General features: G+C 50.8%; 1 protein-coding gene across 2 annotated transcripts in view; it reads left to right on the forward strand.

Annotated features, from left to right (window-relative positions):
• The window catches only part of SNUPN (snurportin 1), a 53,730-nt gene that overhangs the window by 9,668 nt on the left and 25,217 nt on the right, over window positions 1-18,845 (forward strand). For both annotated transcript variants that reach the window (XM_035138167.3, XM_088657372.1), the window contains exon 3: window positions 18,531-18,699. In XM_035138167.3, the coding sequence (XP_034994058.3) occupies window positions 18,531-18,699 (169 nt within the window). The remainder of the gene's footprint in view (window positions 1-18,530; window positions 18,700-18,845) is intronic.

The following is an 18,845-nucleotide window of genomic DNA, read 5'->3' on the forward strand; positions in this document are numbered from 1 at the left end:
CCCAGGGACCGCCCCCAGACCCGCCCAGACCAAGCCCAGAGCCGGAACCGATGGAGATCGGGGGAGCGCGCGCGCGGGCTTTTCAAACCCCGGCGGCGCCAAGACGCAAGGAGGGAAGAGGCGGGAATTGCTTTCTCTGCAACTCCCCCCGGCATCGCGTCAGAGACTGCCCTCATCGCAGAGAGTGGCAAGGAAAGGCGGGAACGGTTGTACCTTCCCCCACTGAAGCAGCACCACAGCAGGGAAACGAGACAGCCTGGCTGCAGGAGACAAGGGGCAGCAGCCAGGCACAGTCAGCAGACAACAGCCCCAGCCCGCCCACCCGCACAGGGAGGAGCAGAGCCAGCCCACCCCTCCCAGAGCAGGAGTGGTTCTAGAAGTCACGCTAACGCTCCCAAATGGCTATCCCCTGACAGTCCTCGCCTTAATTGACAGTGGTGCCTCAGCGAACTTCTTCTCGAGAAACTTTGCAGAAGAGCACCAGATCCAACTTCTGCAGCTGGATTTTCCCCTGCACGTGGCCACCATTGACGGCAGAGAGTTGCTGGGAGGGGCCATCACTCATCAAACCCCCCCCCCATGAGAATGACGGTGGGAAGGCACTCAGAGACACTGGCTTTCAACGTCACAACCATCTCAGACCCCCCCATCGTTTTGGGAATGAGCTGGCTGGCGCGCCACGACCCCTCCATAAGTTGGCACCAGAGATGCATCACGTTTGGGTCGGACTTTTGTCTGGAACATTGCATGCAGCACCAACCAGGGGAGGGGCCTCCGATAGCCACGGTGGCCACCATGCATGTCAAAGGGGGTGAGGCGATACCCAAGCCGTACTGGGACCTGCAGGAGGTCTTCAGCGAAGCGGAGTCCGACCACCTACCCCCACACAGGCCTTTTGACTGCCAGATCAACCTGGTGCCAGGGGCAACGATACCCCCAGCCAAGCTGTACGCCATGTCAGATCAGGAACTGGAGGATCTGCGCGCTTTCATCGACAAGAACCTCAAGCGGGGGTTCATCAGAGAAAGCAAGGCAGCAGGGGGCAGCCCGGTCTTCTGGGTGGACAAGAAAGACACGCAACAGCGCCGTCTTGTGGTGGATTTTAGACGACTGAATTCAGTGACAGAGCCAGTGGCTTTCCCCATGCCCAGAGTGGATGATCTCCTGACAGCGGCACGCAGGGGCAAGATTTTCACCAAGCTAGACCTAAGAGGGGCGTACAACTTGATCAGGATCCGGGAGGGCGATGAATGGAAAACCACGATGTTCACGCCTCTGGGCTCTTTTGAATATCTGGTGATGCCCTTCGGGTTGCAAGGGGGCTCAGCATGCTTCCAGGCCTTCATGCACCACGTCCTGGGGTCCCTCCTCTTCAAGAACTGCTTGGTCTTCCTAGATGACATCCTTATCTATTCCAATGACCCAGTGCAACATGTGAAGGATGTCAGGGAGGTGTTGCAGCGCCTGAAGGACAACCACCTGTATGTGAAGCTGGAGAAGTGCAAGTTTCACACCAAAGAGGTGGACTTCCTGGGCTACAAGCTGTCAGACAAGGGGCTGGCGATGGACAAGGACAAGGTGCAGGCCATCCTGGACTGGCACAGCCCCAGGACGCGCAAAGATGCCCAACGCCTACTAGGCTTCGCTAACTTCTACAGGAAGTTCATCAAGAACTTCTCTCGTGTCACGGCTCCTATCACTGACTGCCTGAGAGGCAAGCAGAAGTTCCGGTGGACACCAGAGGCGCAAGCAGCGTTCGAAAGCCTCAAGAGGGTATTCGCTTCAGACCAGCACCTGTTCCACGTGGTGCAGGATGCGCCCCTACGCCTGGAGACAGATGCTTCGGACAAGGCTCTGGGAGCGATTCTGTTGCAACTGGACGCCAACAGAGAGTGGAGACCCTGTGCCTTCTTCTCCAGGAAGCTGACCCAGCCAGAACGCAACTACACAGTGTTTGATAGGGAACTTCTCGCGATCCACGCTGCGTTCCAGCACTGGCGACACTTCCTGGTGGGCGCCAAGCACCCCATCCAGGTGTGCACAGACCACAAGAACCTGGAGTTCTGGAGAACTGCCAGGGTGCTCAACCAGCGGCAGATACGGTGGGCAGAGTTCTTCTCGAACTTCAACTTCTCCATCCACTACATCCCGGGGGAGCAGAATGTCAGGGCGGATGCCCTCTCCCGCAAGCCAGAGTACATGGAGGAGGAGTTGCCACCAGCACCCAGGCACATTTTCCCCCCATCAGCATGGTCATGCGGAGCAGCAGTGGTGAGCGAGGCAGAACTCACAGCACTGACAGCAGCTGATGAATTTGCCACCCGCATCTTCAGAGAACTGAGAGGGGGGAGGGAGCAGGCCAAAGACTTTGAGGAAAGGAGGGGTTTGCTTTTTTACAGGGGAGCCCTGTACCTGCCAACCAAACAGCTGAGAGGTAAGGCCCTCAAGCAGATGCACGACAACCCAACGGCGGGTCATTTTGGAAGGGACAAAACCACTCACCTAGTCATGAGACACTTCTGGTGGCCAGGGGTGCGGGAGGATGTTCGGGATTATGTAAGGGGATGTGACACCTGCCAGCGAGCAAAGGTGGTCAGAGCGCCACCAGCAGGTTTCCTGGAGCCATTAGCCACACCGCACAGGCCGTGGGAGGTAGTGTCCATGGACTTCATCACAGACCTGCCGTCGTCCAGGGGCAAGACCGCAGTGTTGGTGGTGGTGGACCTCATGTCCAAAATGTGCCACTTTATACCGTGTGCCAGGGCGGTCTCGGCAGAAGAGACGGCCAAACTGTTTGTTGACCACGTATTCAGACTGCATGGATTGCCTTTAAGAGTTATTTCGGATCGTGGCCGCCAATTTGTTTCCAGTTTCTGGCGGCGGCTAATGAACCTCCTGCAGGTGGAGGTCAGTTTGTCTACGGCTCGGCACCCGCAGACCAATGGACAGGCGGAGCGGGTCAACGCCATTCTGCAGCAGTACCTGAGATGTTACGTCAGCCAGAGGCAAACGGACTGGGTGGATCGCCTGCCACTGGCAGAATTTGCCTACAACAATGCGGTGCACGTCTCCACAGGGGTGTCGCCCTTTAAGGCCAACTACGGGCGCGACCTCAGATCTTTCCCGGAGAGGGAGGGGGAGGAGGAGGAAGAGGGCCCACAGGCAGAGGATTGGGCAGAGGACCTGGAGACGGTGCACCAGCAGCTCAGAGAACACTTGGAGAGGGCCAAGGAAGCGTACAAGAAGGGGGCAGATCGCCACAGGCGACCGGGAGAGGTCATCAGGGTGGGGGACAAGGTTTGGTTATCCTCGGAAGGTCTTCCCACCAGGGGGCGATGCAAAAAGTTAGCACCCAGGAGGCTGGGCCCCTTCACGGTCACGCAACAGGTCAACCCGGTAGCCTTCAGGCTAGCACTGCCGGAGGACATGAGAGTGCACCCAGTGTTTCATAGATCGCTGCTGTCGCCGTACAGGGAAAGTACCAGGTTCAGGGACAGCGATCAGCCTCCAGAGGGAGGGGGGGAGACGGGAGACGCCCGACAGCTCAATGAGGCAACTGAGATTTTAGACTCAAGGAGAGGGGTGAGAGGGCTGGAGTACCTGATAGCATGGGAGGACACTCCGCCGTCCCACAATGAGTGGATACCGGCCACGGAAGTACCTGAGGAATTTTTAGTGGAAGAGTTCCACGCCCTGTTCCCCCACAGGCCCAAGCCCTGGCACATGGAAAGGGAGGGAGAGGGGGAGGGGCAGGAGGAAGGGATCGCAGGCAGCAGCTCTCCATGGAGATGGGAAGCGGAATTTGAGGATACGGAAGAAGAGGTGTGGGTTTCACCGAGGTCGACGACGTCAGAGGCAAGAGAGGACTGGCAGAACATTTTTACTCCCACCAGCTCTGACGCCACTGACTTCTTGGGATTCCCGTCTTCTCAGGGGGAAGGAGAAAGATCGCAGGATTGGGGGGAAATTTTTACACCCACAGGGTCGGATGCCACAGACTTCTTGGGGTTTCACTCGTCCCCAGCAAGCAGAGAGCCACTAGGAAGGGGGGGAGAGGAGCCTGGGAGGGGGGTGGATGTGAGGGACAAGGGATACAGGGAAGTCCCTCCCATCTTAAGTTCCAGCCCATCCCCAAGCGCTGGAGAGAGTAAGGAGAGCTCTGCCTCCAGCGGAGAGTCAGGAAGTGGTGTCCGAGGCTCAGGCAAGGTTGTGGAGCCCAGGCCGCAGGTGGGACAGGAAGTTGGACGCACGGGGGGGAGGCCAATCCCCCCAACTCCCGAATTGCGACGCAAACGTAGGGGGAAGAGGTTGGGTCTGCCAAAGCTGTGGTGCTGGAAGAAAACGCGCCAATCGCCATTCGGGAGTTCTGACACCTCACCTTAAGGATGCATTTTTACTGCTCTGAACACTGTAAATAATCAGCACTTAATAAAAGCCTTAAAAGACCATGCTGGAGTCGTCACTCTAGAGTAGCCATACCAGGCCCTCTGACACATAGTGTGTTTTTTTGAGGAAAAAATAAATATAAGACGTGTCTTATAATATGAGAAACACGGTATTTGTTTTGTATAAGTTTTCGTATGTTATGTTTTATTTGTACTTTTTTGTTTTGTTTTACGTCTTCTTTGTTTCTCTTTTGTTTCTGTATTATTATTTTTATGTTCAGCTTGACAAGTGTGTGTATATGTGTTGTAAATAAACTGAATAAAATTTAAAAGATTAGGTAGGTAGGTAGGTAGGTAGGTAGAGATGATACTTAATGACAAAACAGTGTCCAAAATGTATAAAATTTTATTAGAATGGTCAGTGAAGAATGAGGAGGTAAAATCAGCCATGGTAAAGCAAACTTTTCCAGGAGGGGGCTGGTCCACTGTCCCTCAGACCTTGAGGGGGGCCGGACTGTATGTTGTCATGATTATGACCCGCATTTTTGGCAAACCCCCTTATTTGGACCAGCCCCACCGTTGCCCAAATGTCCCACATGCCCCCACGCTGCTTCCTTTGCGTTGGTCTTCTTTGTCTCGTAAGGGGGGCTGAGGGAAGTGCCCCATTCCTGTCAGCGCTGCAGAGCATGTGCGCATGCAGGGTGAAGGGAAAAGCCGTTGGCCACGCGAAGTCAGGCAAAAACGTGAGGGAAGGAGAGGCGGTGGCGGTGCTTTTGGAGTGCAGCCGCTGCCACAGACACCAGCGGACGTCGCTCCCCAACTGCCCTTCCATGGTGGAAATCCGAACTGTGGCTCCTTTTCCCTCTTCCTCACCCTGCAAGAAGGGGCTTGTCTCAAGCACTTTTGACCCCCAAGTCACAAAAAACAGGGTGCCTGCGCGCTATGCCAGCTGCCTGGATTCCCGCACCATCCGTGGGCCGGATATAGAAGGCATTTTGGCCTGATCCGGCCCACGGACCTTAGTTTGCCAACCCATGGTTTTGATTGCTCAGAACTGGAAAAGTGAGACAATACCATCAAAAAAAGATTGGCTGATTAAACTGATGGAATATGCTGAGATGGATAAACTGACAAGGGATATAAGGGATCAAGTGAAACAAAAATTTAGTAAAGATTGGAATATATTCAAACAATACCTGAAAGACCACTGCAGAGAATTAAAATTTTTGACTGGTTTAGATTAATTCTTGTAACAAGAAATATCAAATGGTAGCAAAAAAGTTGGTAACCAACCATTTAGATTTATTATGATACGCATTCAACCAAGAACTCCAAAATACCCAAATAAGGGGAGGGAAGTCTGAGGTAATTAGAACATCAAGGACTCAAATGATTAAGAATATATCTTTGTTTTATTTTTATTATGATTTAGAAACATATGTACATCAACAAGAAACTGAAACTTTACATTGTGATTTCATATTAAAAAGGCATTTTTGTTGTAAAAAACCAATAAAGATGAAGAAAAAAAGAAATGGACTCTACTTACAGCTTGGAAGATAGTGTAGAATCTATCTATATATATAAAAATGTAAAAATCATGAAATTCCGTTTGACACTTTTCTCCATAACCGCTTGACACAACGATCCAGGCCACTCCTAGAGCGTTGTTGGGGCCAAAAATCCCTCAAATCACACACCTGCCCAGGTACAGACCTGCTTTTCCACCAAGTCAAACAGCGCCCTCAAGTGGCGTAGTACCCTCCTCCAACCCCTCCCTTCCTGTGAAATCTAAGCCACACCCACAAACCAAATGACATTATCATCAACCAAGCAACTTAAAATCCCCAAAGGCCTTTGTTTAATGTAGGCCCCTGACAGGCCCGGGGGGGGGGGAACCCACAACAACACACTTGGGGGCATGGCAAGGGGTTTTTACTTTACCATTTAGCACCACTAACCCCCCCCAAAAAAAACCCCACCAAAAAACCAACATTGCCAAGTGGAGGTCAGGGCCTGCCTGGGGGGGGTGGCACAGGCCGCAACACGGCCTTTGATTTATGTAGGCCCCTGCATGAAAAGGGGTTTTTACTTTACCATTTAGCAACACTACCACACCGGTCATGGGGGGGGGGGACAAACTGAATAGATCATGGATCGGGACACATGGGGCCATTCACAGGGATAAGCCACAACAACACAACACACCCACAAACCCCGCCTCTGCCACGAGATCCTGTAAAACAGGAGGCCTTGGCTCCATTTTACATACTAGGCCTCAGGTTTACAGCCCATTAAATACTATCCCAAATGGAGCCCTGGGTGGGAGGTGGGGGGAGGAGGAGCCCAAATAGGTCATGGGCTGACGTAGGGTGGGGGGGTAGATAACCCACAGCAACACACTTGGGGGCGCGGCAAGGGGTTTTTACTTTACAATTTAGCACCACTACCCCCCCAAAAAAATCCACAAGACAAAAATAAATACCATTCTATTTCTCCTAGCACACACTTGGGGGCACAGCGAGGGGTTTTCGCTTTATAATTTAGTGGGCGTTGTGTCACATGCGAGGCTTTGGCGGCCATTTTAAGTAAGGGCAGTCGTGCCCCTTTTAACCTAGGCTTTACCATGTTTCTCCGAAAATAAAACACTGTCTTATATTTATTTTCCCTTAAAAAAACCCACATTGGCTTATTTTCAGGGCATGTCTTATTTATTACGCGTCCAGCCTTGCCTCTTCCTTGGGGCCCTCCAGAACTGCGCCTATCACTATGTCTTATTTTCGGGGTATGGCTTATATTGCACAAATGCTTAGAAATCCTGTTATGGCTTATTTTATGGGTATGTCTTATTTTAGGAGAAACAACTGATTGTAAGCCTCTGTGTCTTTTTTTTTTTTAAAAAAAACCACAACCATGCACTTTCTCTCCCCAGTTTAAGTCCTCAGATATTTGCAGTGGCCACCCCCCAACCCATTTACAATCCCCTACCTTCCCCTTGCCACTTCCTGGGTTTTTTTATGGAACTGAACAACTCAGGTGCTTCAGAACGCGCCTTCTGTTGTCAGGCCCTTGCAGGGCCAGACAGAGGCCTGGGCCAGGTAGATAAGATAATGTGGCCCTGTTTTTAACCCTTTTGTTACTTTTTTCATTTTAATGATTGTGAATATGCAGACCGAGGCCCCCTCTAGATTGGGAGGCCCGCCCCAAGTGGTCCATATGACCCCCCTCCTTCTGTCTGGGCCTGTCTGTTGCTACGGGGCTATGGGGCTTCGCTATTTGACACACACCCCTCGGGATTTTTTAAGTAGTTCTCTGCGTCCCAGGGCACATCATCACCCCCCCCATCCTTAATCTAAATATATAGAAATGTTCAGGATACGTGCGCAGGGGCCAATGTATGGAGATACAGAGGGGGAGGGGACAACAGAGGGCTCAGACAAAAGTAAATACAGTGGTATCTCGGTTTATGAACACAATTGGTTCTGGAAGTCTTTTCATAAACTGAAGCGGACTTTCCCATCTAAAGTAATGGAAAGTGGATTAATCCGTTCCAGACGGGTCCACGGAGTACTCAACCTGAAGCGTACTTAACCCGAAGCATGGGTGTAATTGGTTCTGGAAGTCTGTTCATAAACTGAAGCGAACTTTCCCATTGAAAGTAATGGAAAGTAAATTAATCCATTCCTTTATCATAGAGCATTTGACGGGGGCCGCCCGGGAATGGGTAAGACCGCTCATCGCGCAAAAAAATCCTTGCATGAAGAACGCAAAATTATTTCTAGAAGCCTTAAAAATAATGTACGCTAGCGACAGTGAAATGGAGGCCACTAAACAGGAGCTTCATAACTTAACACAAGGAAAATCGACAGTTAGGGACTACTGGGCGAGATTCACCATGCTGGTGCACAAACTGGGGTGGGATCTGCAAAGTGAGCCAGTGAAATCAGCCTTCTACCTGGGTTTGCACGCAGACGTTAAGGATGAGCTGGCAAGAGGTCCTAGACCGCAGACTATGGATCAGTTAAGCAAAGCGGCGCTAGCGGTGGGGGTGAGACAGGAATCCAGATGGTATGACAAACAAGCGACGCGCGCAGCAAAACCTTGGTTCCCACGCTCCCAGGACAGACCACATCACCAAACCCCACCCCAGGGACCGCCCCCAGACCCGCCCAGACCAAGCCCAGAGCCGGAACCGATGGAGATCGGGGGAGCGCGCGCGCGGGCTTTTCAAACCCCGGCGGCGCCAAGACGCAAGGAGGGAAGAGGCGGGAATTGCTTTCTCTGCAACTCCCCCCGGCATCGCGTCAGAGACTGCCCTCATCGCAGAGAGTGGCAAGGAAAGGCGGGAACGGTTGTACCTTCCCCCACTGAAGCAGCACCACAGCAGGGAAACGAGACAGCCTGGCTGCAGGAGACAAGGGGCAGCAGCCAGGCACAGTCAGCAGACAACAGCCCCAGCCCGCCCACCCGCACAGGGAGGAGCAGAGCCAGCCCACCCCTCCCAGAGCAGGAGTGGTTCTAGAAGTCACGCTAACGCTCCCAAATGGCTATCCCCTGACAGTCCTCGCCTTAATTGACAGTGGTGCCTCAGCGAACTTCTTCTCGAGAAACTTTGCAGAAGAGCACCAGATCCAACTTCTGCAGCTGGATTTTCCCCTGCACGTGGCCACCATTGACGGCAGAGAGTTGCTGGGAGGGGCCATCACTCATCAAACCCCCCCCCCATGAGAATGACGGTGGGAAGGCACTCAGAGACACTGGCTTTCAACGTCACAACCATCTCAGACCCCCCCATCGTTTTGGGAATGAGCTGGCTGGCGCGCCACGACCCCTCCATAAGTTGGCACCAGAGATGCATCACGTTTGGGTCGGACTTTTGTCTGGAACATTGCATGCAGCACCAACCAGGGGAGGGGCCTCCGATAGCCACGGTGGCCACCATGCATGTCAAAGGGGGTGAGGCGATACCCAAGCCGTACTGGGACCTGCAGGAGGTCTTCAGCGAAGCGGAGTCCGACCACCTACCCCCACACAGGCCTTTTGACTGCCAGATCAACCTGGTGCCAGGGGCAACGATACCCCCAGCCAAGCTGTACGCCATGTCAGATCAGGAACTGGAGGATCTGCGCGCTTTCATCGACAAGAACCTCAAGCGGGGGTTCATCAGAGAAAGCAAGGCAGCAGGGGGCAGCCCGGTCTTCTGGGTGGACAAGAAAGACACGCAACAGCGCCGTCTTGTGGTGGATTTTAGACGACTGAATTCAGTGACAGAGCCAGTGGCTTTCCCCATGCCCAGAGTGGATGATCTCCTGACAGCGGCACGCAGGGGCAAGATTTTCACCAAGCTAGACCTAAGAGGGGCGTACAACTTGATCAGGATCCGGGAGGGCGATGAATGGAAAACCACGATGTTCACGCCTCTGGGCTCTTTTGAATATCTGGTGATGCCCTTCGGGTTGCAAGGGGGCTCAGCATGCTTCCAGGCCTTCATGCACCACGTCCTGGGGTCCCTCCTCTTCAAGAACTGCTTGGTCTTCCTAGATGACATCCTTATCTATTCCAATGACCCAGTGCAACATGTGAAGGATGTCAGGGAGGTGTTGCAGCGCCTGAAGGACAACCACCTGTATGTGAAGCTGGAGAAGTGCAAGTTTCACACCAAAGAGGTGGACTTCCTGGGCTACAAGCTGTCAGACAAGGGGCTGGCGATGGACAAGGACAAGGTGCAGGCCATCCTGGACTGGCACAGCCCCAGGACGCGCAAAGATGCCCAACGCCTACTAGGCTTCGCTAACTTCTACAGGAAGTTCATCAAGAACTTCTCTCGTGTCACGGCTCCTATCACTGACTGCCTGAGAGGCAAGCAGAAGTTCCGGTGGACACCAGAGGCGCAAGCAGCGTTCGAAAGCCTCAAGAGGGTATTCGCTTCAGACCAGCACCTGTTCCACGTGGTGCAGGATGCGCCCCTACGCCTGGAGACAGATGCTTCGGACAAGGCTCTGGGAGCGATTCTGTTGCAACTGGACGCCAACAGAGAGTGGAGACCCTGTGCCTTCTTCTCCAGGAAGCTGACCCAGCCAGAACGCAACTACACAGTGTTTGATAGGGAACTTCTCGCGATCCACGCTGCGTTCCAGCACTGGCGACACTTCCTGGTGGGCGCCAAGCACCCCATCCAGGTGTGCACAGACCACAAGAACCTGGAGTTCTGGAGAACTGCCAGGGTGCTCAACCAGCGGCAGATACGGTGGGCAGAGTTCTTCTCGAACTTCAACTTCTCCATCCACTACATCCCGGGGGAGCAGAATGTCAGGGCGGATGCCCTCTCCCGCAAGCCAGAGTACATGGAGGAGGAGTTGCCACCAGCACCCAGGCACATTTTCCCCCCATCAGCATGGTCATGCGGAGCAGCAGTGGTGAGCGAGGCAGAACTCACAGCACTGACAGCAGCTGATGAATTTGCCACCCGCATCTTCAGAGAACTGAGAGGGGGGAGGGAGCAGGCCAAAGACTTTGAGGAAAGGAGGGGTTTGCTTTTTTACAGGGGAGCCCTGTACCTGCCAACCAAACAGCTGAGAGGTAAGGCCCTCAAGCAGATGCACGACAACCCAACGGCGGGTCATTTTGGAAGGGACAAAACCACTCACCTAGTCATGAGACACTTCTGGTGGCCAGGGGTGCGGGAGGATGTTCGGGATTATGTAAGGGGATGTGACACCTGCCAGCGAGCAAAGGTGGTCAGAGCGCCACCAGCAGGTTTCCTGGAGCCATTAGCCACACCGCACAGGCCGTGGGAGGTAGTGTCCATGGACTTCATCACAGACCTGCCGTCGTCCAGGGGCAAGACCGCAGTGTTGGTGGTGGTGGACCTCATGTCCAAAATGTGCCACTTTATACCGTGTGCCAGGGCGGTCTCGGCAGAAGAGACGGCCAAACTGTTTGTTGACCACGTATTCAGACTGCATGGATTGCCTTTAAGAGTTATTTCGGATCGTGGCCGCCAATTTGTTTCCAGTTTCTGGCGGCGGCTAATGAACCTCCTGCAGGTGGAGGTCAGTTTGTCTACGGCTCGGCACCCGCAGACCAATGGACAGGCGGAGCGGGTCAACGCCATTCTGCAGCAGTACCTGAGATGTTACGTCAGCCAGAGGCAAACGGACTGGGTGGATCGCCTGCCACTGGCAGAATTTGCCTACAACAATGCGGTGCACGTCTCCACAGGGGTGTCGCCCTTTAAGGCCAACTACGGGCGCGACCTCAGATCTTTCCCGGAGAGGGAGGGGGAGGAGGAGGAAGAGGGCCCACAGGCAGAGGATTGGGCAGAGGACCTGGAGACGGTGCACCAGCAGCTCAGAGAACACTTGGAGAGGGCCAAGGAAGCGTACAAGAAGGGGGCAGATCGCCACAGGCGACCGGGAGAGGTCATCAGGGTGGGGGACAAGGTTTGGTTATCCTCGGAAGGTCTTCCCACCAGGGGGCGATGCAAAAAGTTAGCACCCAGGAGGCTGGGCCCCTTCACGGTCACGCAACAGGTCAACCCGGTAGCCTTCAGGCTAGCACTGCCGGAGGACATGAGAGTGCACCCAGTGTTTCATAGATCGCTGCTGTCGCCGTACAGGGAAAGTACCAGGTTCAGGGACAGCGATCAGCCTCCAGAGGGAGGGGGGGAGACGGGAGACGCCCGACAGCTCAATGAGGCAACTGAGATTTTAGACTCAAGGAGAGGGGTGAGAGGGCTGGAGTACCTGATAGCATGGGAGGACACTCCGCCGTCCCACAATGAGTGGATACCGGCCACGGAAGTACCTGAGGAATTTTTAGTGGAAGAGTTCCACGCCCTGTTCCCCCACAGGCCCAAGCCCTGGCACATGGAAAGGGAGGGAGAGGGGGAGGGGCAGGAGGAAGGGATCGCAGGCAGCAGCTCTCCATGGAGATGGGAAGCGGAATTTGAGGATACGGAAGAAGAGGTGTGGGTTTCACCGAGGTCGACGACGTCAGAGGCAAGAGAGGACTGGCAGAACATTTTTACTCCCACCAGCTCTGACGCCACTGACTTCTTGGGATTCCCGTCTTCTCAGGGGGAAGGAGAAAGATCGCAGGATTGGGGGGAAATTTTTACACCCACAGGGTCGGATGCCACAGACTTCTTGGGGTTTCACTCGTCCCCAGCAAGCAGAGAGCCACTAGGAAGGGGGGGAGAGGAGCCTGGGAGGGGGGTGGATGTGAGGGACAAGGGATACAGGGAAGTCCCTCCCATCTTAAGTTCCAGCCCATCCCCAAGCGCTGGAGAGAGTAAGGAGAGCTCTGCCTCCAGCGGAGAGTCAGGAAGTGGTGTCCGAGGCTCAGGCAAGGTTGTGGAGCCCAGGCCGCAGGTGGGACAGGAAGTTGGACGCACGGGGGGGAGGCCAATCCCCCCAACTCCCGAATTGCGACGCAAACGTAGGGGGAAGAGGTTGGGTCTGCCAAAGCTGTGGTGCTGGAAGAAAACGCGCCAATCGCCATTCGGGAGTTCTGACACCTCACCTTAAGGATGCATTTTTACTGCTCTGAACACTGTAAATAATCAGCACTTAATAAAAGCCTTAAAAGACCATGCTGGAGTCGTCACTCTAGAGTAGCCATACCAGGCCCTCTGACACATAGTGTGTTTTTTTGAGGAAAAAATAAATATAAGACGTGTCTTATAATATGAGAAACACGGTATTTGTTTTGTATAAGTTTTCGTATGTTATGTTTTATTTGTACTTTTTTGTTTTGTTTTACGTCTTCTTTGTTTCTCTTTTGTTTCTGTATTATTATTTTTATGTTCAGCTTGACAAGTGTGTGTATATGTGTTGTAAATAAACTGAATAAAATTTAAAAGATTAGGTAGGTAGGTAGGTAGGTAGGTAGAGATGATACTTAATGACAAAACAGTGTCCAAAATGTATAAAATTTTATTAGAATGGTCAGTGAAGAATGAGGAGGTAAAATCAGCCATGGTAAAGCAAACTTTTCCAGGAGGGGGCTGGTCCACTGTCCCTCAGACCTTGAGGGGGGCCGGACTGTATGTTGTCATGATTATGACCCGCATTTTTGGCAAACCCCCTTATTTGGACCAGCCCCACCGTTGCCCAAATGTCCCACATGCCCCCACGCTGCTTCCTTTGCGTTGGTCTTCTTTGTCTCGTAAGGGGGGCTGAGGGAAGTGCCCCATTCCTGTCAGCGCTGCAGAGCATGTGCGCATGCAGGGTGAAGGGAAAAGCCGTTGGCCACGCGAAGTCAGGCAAAAACGTGAGGGAAGGAGAGGCGGTGGCGGTGCTTTTGGAGTGCAGCCGCTGCCACAGACACCAGCGGACGTCGCTCCCCAACTGCCCTTCCATGGTGGAAATCCGAACTGTGGCTCCTTTTCCCTCTTCCTCACCCTGCAAGAAGGGGCTTGTCTCAAGCACTTTTGACCCCCAAGTCACAAAAAACAGGGTGCCTGCGCGCTATGCCAGCTGCCTGGATTCCCGCACCATCCGTGGGCCGGATATAGAAGGCATTTTGGCCTGATCCGGCCCACGGACCTTAGTTTGCCAACCCATGGTTTTGATTGCTCAGAACTGGAAAAGTGAGACAATACCATCAAAAAAAGATTGGCTGATTAAACTGATGGAATATGCTGAGATGGATAAACTGACAAGGGATATAAGGGATCAAGTGAAACAAAAATTTAGTAAAGATTGGAATATATTCAAACAATACCTGAAAGACCACTGCAGAGAATTAAAATTTTTGACTGGTTTAGATTAATTCTTGTAACAAGAAATATCAAATGGTAGCAAAAAAGTTGGTAACCAACCATTTAGATTTATTATGATACGCATTCAACCAAGAACTCCAAAATACCCAAATAAGGGGAGGGAAGTCTGAGGTAATTAGAACATCAAGGACTCAAATGATTAAGAATATATCTTTGTTTTATTTTTATTATGATTTAGAAACATATGTACATCAACAAGAAACTGAAACTTTACATTGTGATTTCATATTAAAAAGGCATTTTTGTTGTAAAAAACCAATAAAGATGAAGAAAAAAAGAAATGGACTCTACTTACAGCTTGGAAGATAGTGTAGAATCTATCTATATATATAAAAATGTAAAAATCATGAAATTCCGTTTGACACTTTTCTCCATAACCGCTTGACACAACGATCCAGGCCACTCCTAGAGCGTTGTTGGGGCCAAAAATCCCTCAAATCACACACCTGCCCAGGTACAGACCTGCTTTTCCACCAAGTCAAACAGCGCCCTCAAGTGGCGTAGTACCCTCCTCCAACCCCTCCCTTCCTGTGAAATCTAAGCCACACCCACAAACCAAATGACATTATCATCAACCAAGCAACTTAAAATCCCCAAAGGCCTTTGTTTAATGTAGGCCCCTGACAGGCCCGGGGGGGGGGGAACCCACAACAACACACTTGGGGGCATGGCAAGGGGTTTTTACTTTACCATTTAGCACCACTAACCCCCCCCAAAAAAAACCCCACCAAAAAACCAACATTGCCAAGTGGAGGTCAGGGCCTGCCTGGGGGGGGTGGCACAGGCCGCAACACGGCCTTTGATTTATGTAGGCCCCTGCATGAAAAGGGGTTTTTACTTTACCATTTAGCAACACTACCACACCGGTCATGGGGGGGGGGGACAAACTGAATAGATCATGGATCGGGACACATGGGGCCATTCACAGGGATAAGCCACAACAACACAACACACCCACAAACCCCGCCTCTGCCACGAGATCCTGTAAAACAGGAGGCCTTGGCTCCATTTTACATACTAGGCCTCAGGTTTACAGCCCATTAAATACTATCCCAAATGGAGCCCTGGGTGGGAGGTGGGGGGAGGAGGAGCCCAAATAGGTCATGGGCTGACGTAGGGTGGGGGGGTAGATAACCCACAGCAACACACTTGGGGGCGCGGCAAGGGGTTTTTACTTTACAATTTAGCACCACTACCCCCCCAAAAAAATCCACAAGACAAAAATAAATACCATTCTATTTCTCCTAGCACACACTTGGGGGCACAGCGAGGGGTTTTCGCTTTATAATTTAGTGGGCGTTGTGTCACATGCGAGGCTTTGGCGGCCATTTTAAGTAAGGGCAGTCGTGCCCCTTTTAACCTAGGCTTTACCATGTTTCTCCGAAAATAAAACACTGTCTTATATTTATTTTCCCTTAAAAAAACCCACATTGGCTTATTTTCAGGGCATGTCTTATTTATTACGCGTCCAGCCTTGCCTCTTCCTTGGGGCCCTCCAGAACTGCGCCTATCACTATGTCTTATTTTCGGGGTATGGCTTATATTGCACAAATGCTTAGAAATCCTGTTATGGCTTATTTTATGGGTATGTCTTATTTTAGGAGAAACAACTGATTGTAAGCCTCTGTGTCTTTTTTTTTTTTAAAAAAAACCACAACCATGCACTTTCTCTCCCCAGTTTAAGTCCTCAGATATTTGCAGTGGCCACCCCCCAACCCATTTACAATCCCCTACCTTCCCCTTGCCACTTCCTGGGTTTTTTTATGGAACTGAACAACTCAGGTGCTTCAGAACGCGCCTTCTGTTGTCAGGCCCTTGCAGGGCCAGACAGAGGCCTGGGCCAGGTAGATAAGATAATGTGGCCCTGTTTTTAACCCTTTTGTTACTTTTTTCATTTTAATGATTGTGAATATGCAGACCGAGGCCCCCTCTAGATTGGGAGGCCCGCCCCAAGTGGTCCATATGACCCCCCTCCTTCTGTCTGGGCCTGTCTGTTGCTACGGGGCTATGGGGCTTCGCTATTTGACACACACCCCTCGGGATTTTTTAAGTAGTTCTCTGCGTCCCAGGGCACATCATCACCCCCCCCATCCTTAATCTAAATATATAGAAATGTTCAGGATACGTGCGCAGGGGCCAATGTATGGAGATACAGAGGGGGAGGGGACAACAGAGGGCTCAGACAAAAGTAAATACAGTGGTATCTCGGTTTATGAACACAATTGGTTCTGGAAGTCTTTTCATAAACTGAAGCGGACTTTCCCATCTAAAGTAATGGAAAGTGGATTAATCCGTTCCAGACGGGTCCACGGAGTACTCAACCTGAAGCGTACTTAACCCGAAGCATGGGTGTAATTGGTTCTGGAAGTCTGTTCATAAACTGAAGCGAACTTTCCCATTGAAAGTAATGGAAAGTAAATTAATCCATTCCAGATGGGTCCGCGGCGTTCGTAAACCGAAAATTCGTAAACCGAGGTGTTAATAAACCGAGGTTCCACTGTACTGGGAAATTGAACCCAGAAACTAACATTTCCTTCTCCAAGGGTGGGGGCCAATGTAGGAAGATACCTGGGGTAGGGGCCAACACTCCCCAGGGACAACAGAGGGCTCAGACAGAAGTGCATGCTGGGAAATAAAACCCAGAACCTAACAGTTCCTTCTCCAAGGGTATGGAGATACAGGGGGGAGTGGCCAACACTCCCCAGGGACAACAGAGGGAACGGTATCCTACCGAAACACAGGGATGAGCCGGGGTGGAGCGAGGAGGGGCAGGATACGTCATGGATTGGAGGGGCAGGATACGTCATGGATCGGGACGGGGTGGGGGATCACAGGAAAGAACCACAGCAACGCGTGGCCGGGTCAGCTAGTTTAATATATAGAGCGTGACTATCCATTCATTTGGGGTTTGGGATATTATGGTTCAGGGTCCCTGTGGGCCCAAGTTATTGTTTTCTTTAGCAAGGATGGTTACAGGTAGGTAGCCGTGTTGGTCTGATGTAGTCGAAACAAAATTTAAAAATTCCTTCCAGTAGCACCTTAGAGACCAACTAAGTTTGCCATTGGTATGAGCTTTCATGTGTATGCCACACTTCTACAAGGATGTTTATTTATCTTATCAAACCTTTATTAGGCATTTTACAAGTAAAACCATAAAAGAGAAAATCACATATAAGAGCCTTGAAATATATATATATAAAAGGCAGCAGTTGGCTACATAGACTGAATGTGTGTATGTATGTATGTATGTATATGTATATGTGTGTGTGTGTGTGTGTGTGTGTGTGTGTGTGTGTGTGTGTATATATATATATATATATATATATATATATATATATATATACACACATATACATATATATGTAGATAGATAGATAGATAGGATCTGGGGTTTTCCCTGTTAACCTGCTCCTTGGAGGACTGCTACCAAAAACTCGGCTACCCCCGCCATTACCCTTTGGTCAACGTCAGATAGGCAGAATCCCACACTTTCATCTTGCTGGGGTTCCAGACCACCCAAAAGGGGGGACAGCACACGTTGATGGAGTGTACTGTACAATGAACAATGAAAGAGAATATGCTCTCCAGTGTCCGGGACATTCATAGAACATCTGCAGAATCTCTTGTTTCGAGGAATGTTTTGATATCTTCCCCTGACAAATGCCGAGGGAAAAACATTCAGACGGGCCAACATAAAAGCCCTACGTTGGGCTGGGATTATTAATTTAGTGACGTAATTGGCTCTGCTATCTAGGATATTTAAATCATAGAATATAGGGGAGCAAATTTTGTTTGCAGCTGCCACAATAGTTTGTCTCTCGACATCCTTTAGTCTAGTTAGGATATTATGGGAAATGTATTGCTTGCTAGAATTGTACAAGGGCTCCAACTCGATGCTGAAATAAAGGCACTTTTCACTTTTTGAAATATGGCAACCCTATGTTAATGAAAAGTTCAGATGAGACAGAAAGTGTCAGCCTGGCAGGCAAACTTATGAAGGCAGGATGCCACCATACAAAAGCTGCACTGTGGATTTCGTATAATGGTTTTAACTATGGAATTGATCCCTTTTTATTCCTTAATTTATTGTTCTATGACATTTTCCTTACTATCTCTGCTTTGGAATGGTGGTTTGTTCTAATAGTTGCATTGTTTACTGACTTTGTTTTGTCTTTTACCCTTGTTTTACTGGATTTTTTATTTTTTATATATATTTTAAATAAAATATTACTGTTTTGCTTGTATGTCACCCTGGCAGCTATTGTTACTGGGCAGCAGGAAAAGGATATAAAGAATATTCTTTCCTATCTATGTTGGTGGGAAATTGCAAATCTTTTCTTCTTTTTCTTTCTCCTGACAAGTAAGCGATTGGATTATGTAAACCATGCTAGGAGGCTGGCAGAGGATGATTGGACAGGCACTGAGGAGGAGGAGGAAGATAAGGAGACGGAGGGGGCCGGGGCCGGGGCTGGCACTGCAGACATGGAGATGGAAGTCGGGATGAAGCTACCCAAACGCTACGCCAACCAGGTGAGTGTGACTTAGGAAAGCTGGTCTCCAAAAAGAAGCCAGCCCTTAATGGTTGATCTACCTTAAAAAGAGGGTCAGAATTAAAAAGATGAGGCACAAATACTTCCCCCAATCTAATCTGACAAGCTGGGAACTTAAAATTATCT

Source organism: Zootoca vivipara, chromosome 13 (assembly GCF_965207765.1).
Source record: "Zootoca vivipara chromosome 13, rZooViv2.hap1.1, whole genome shotgun sequence".
Lineage (NCBI taxonomy): Eukaryota > Metazoa > Chordata > Lepidosauria > Squamata > Lacertidae > Zootoca > Zootoca vivipara.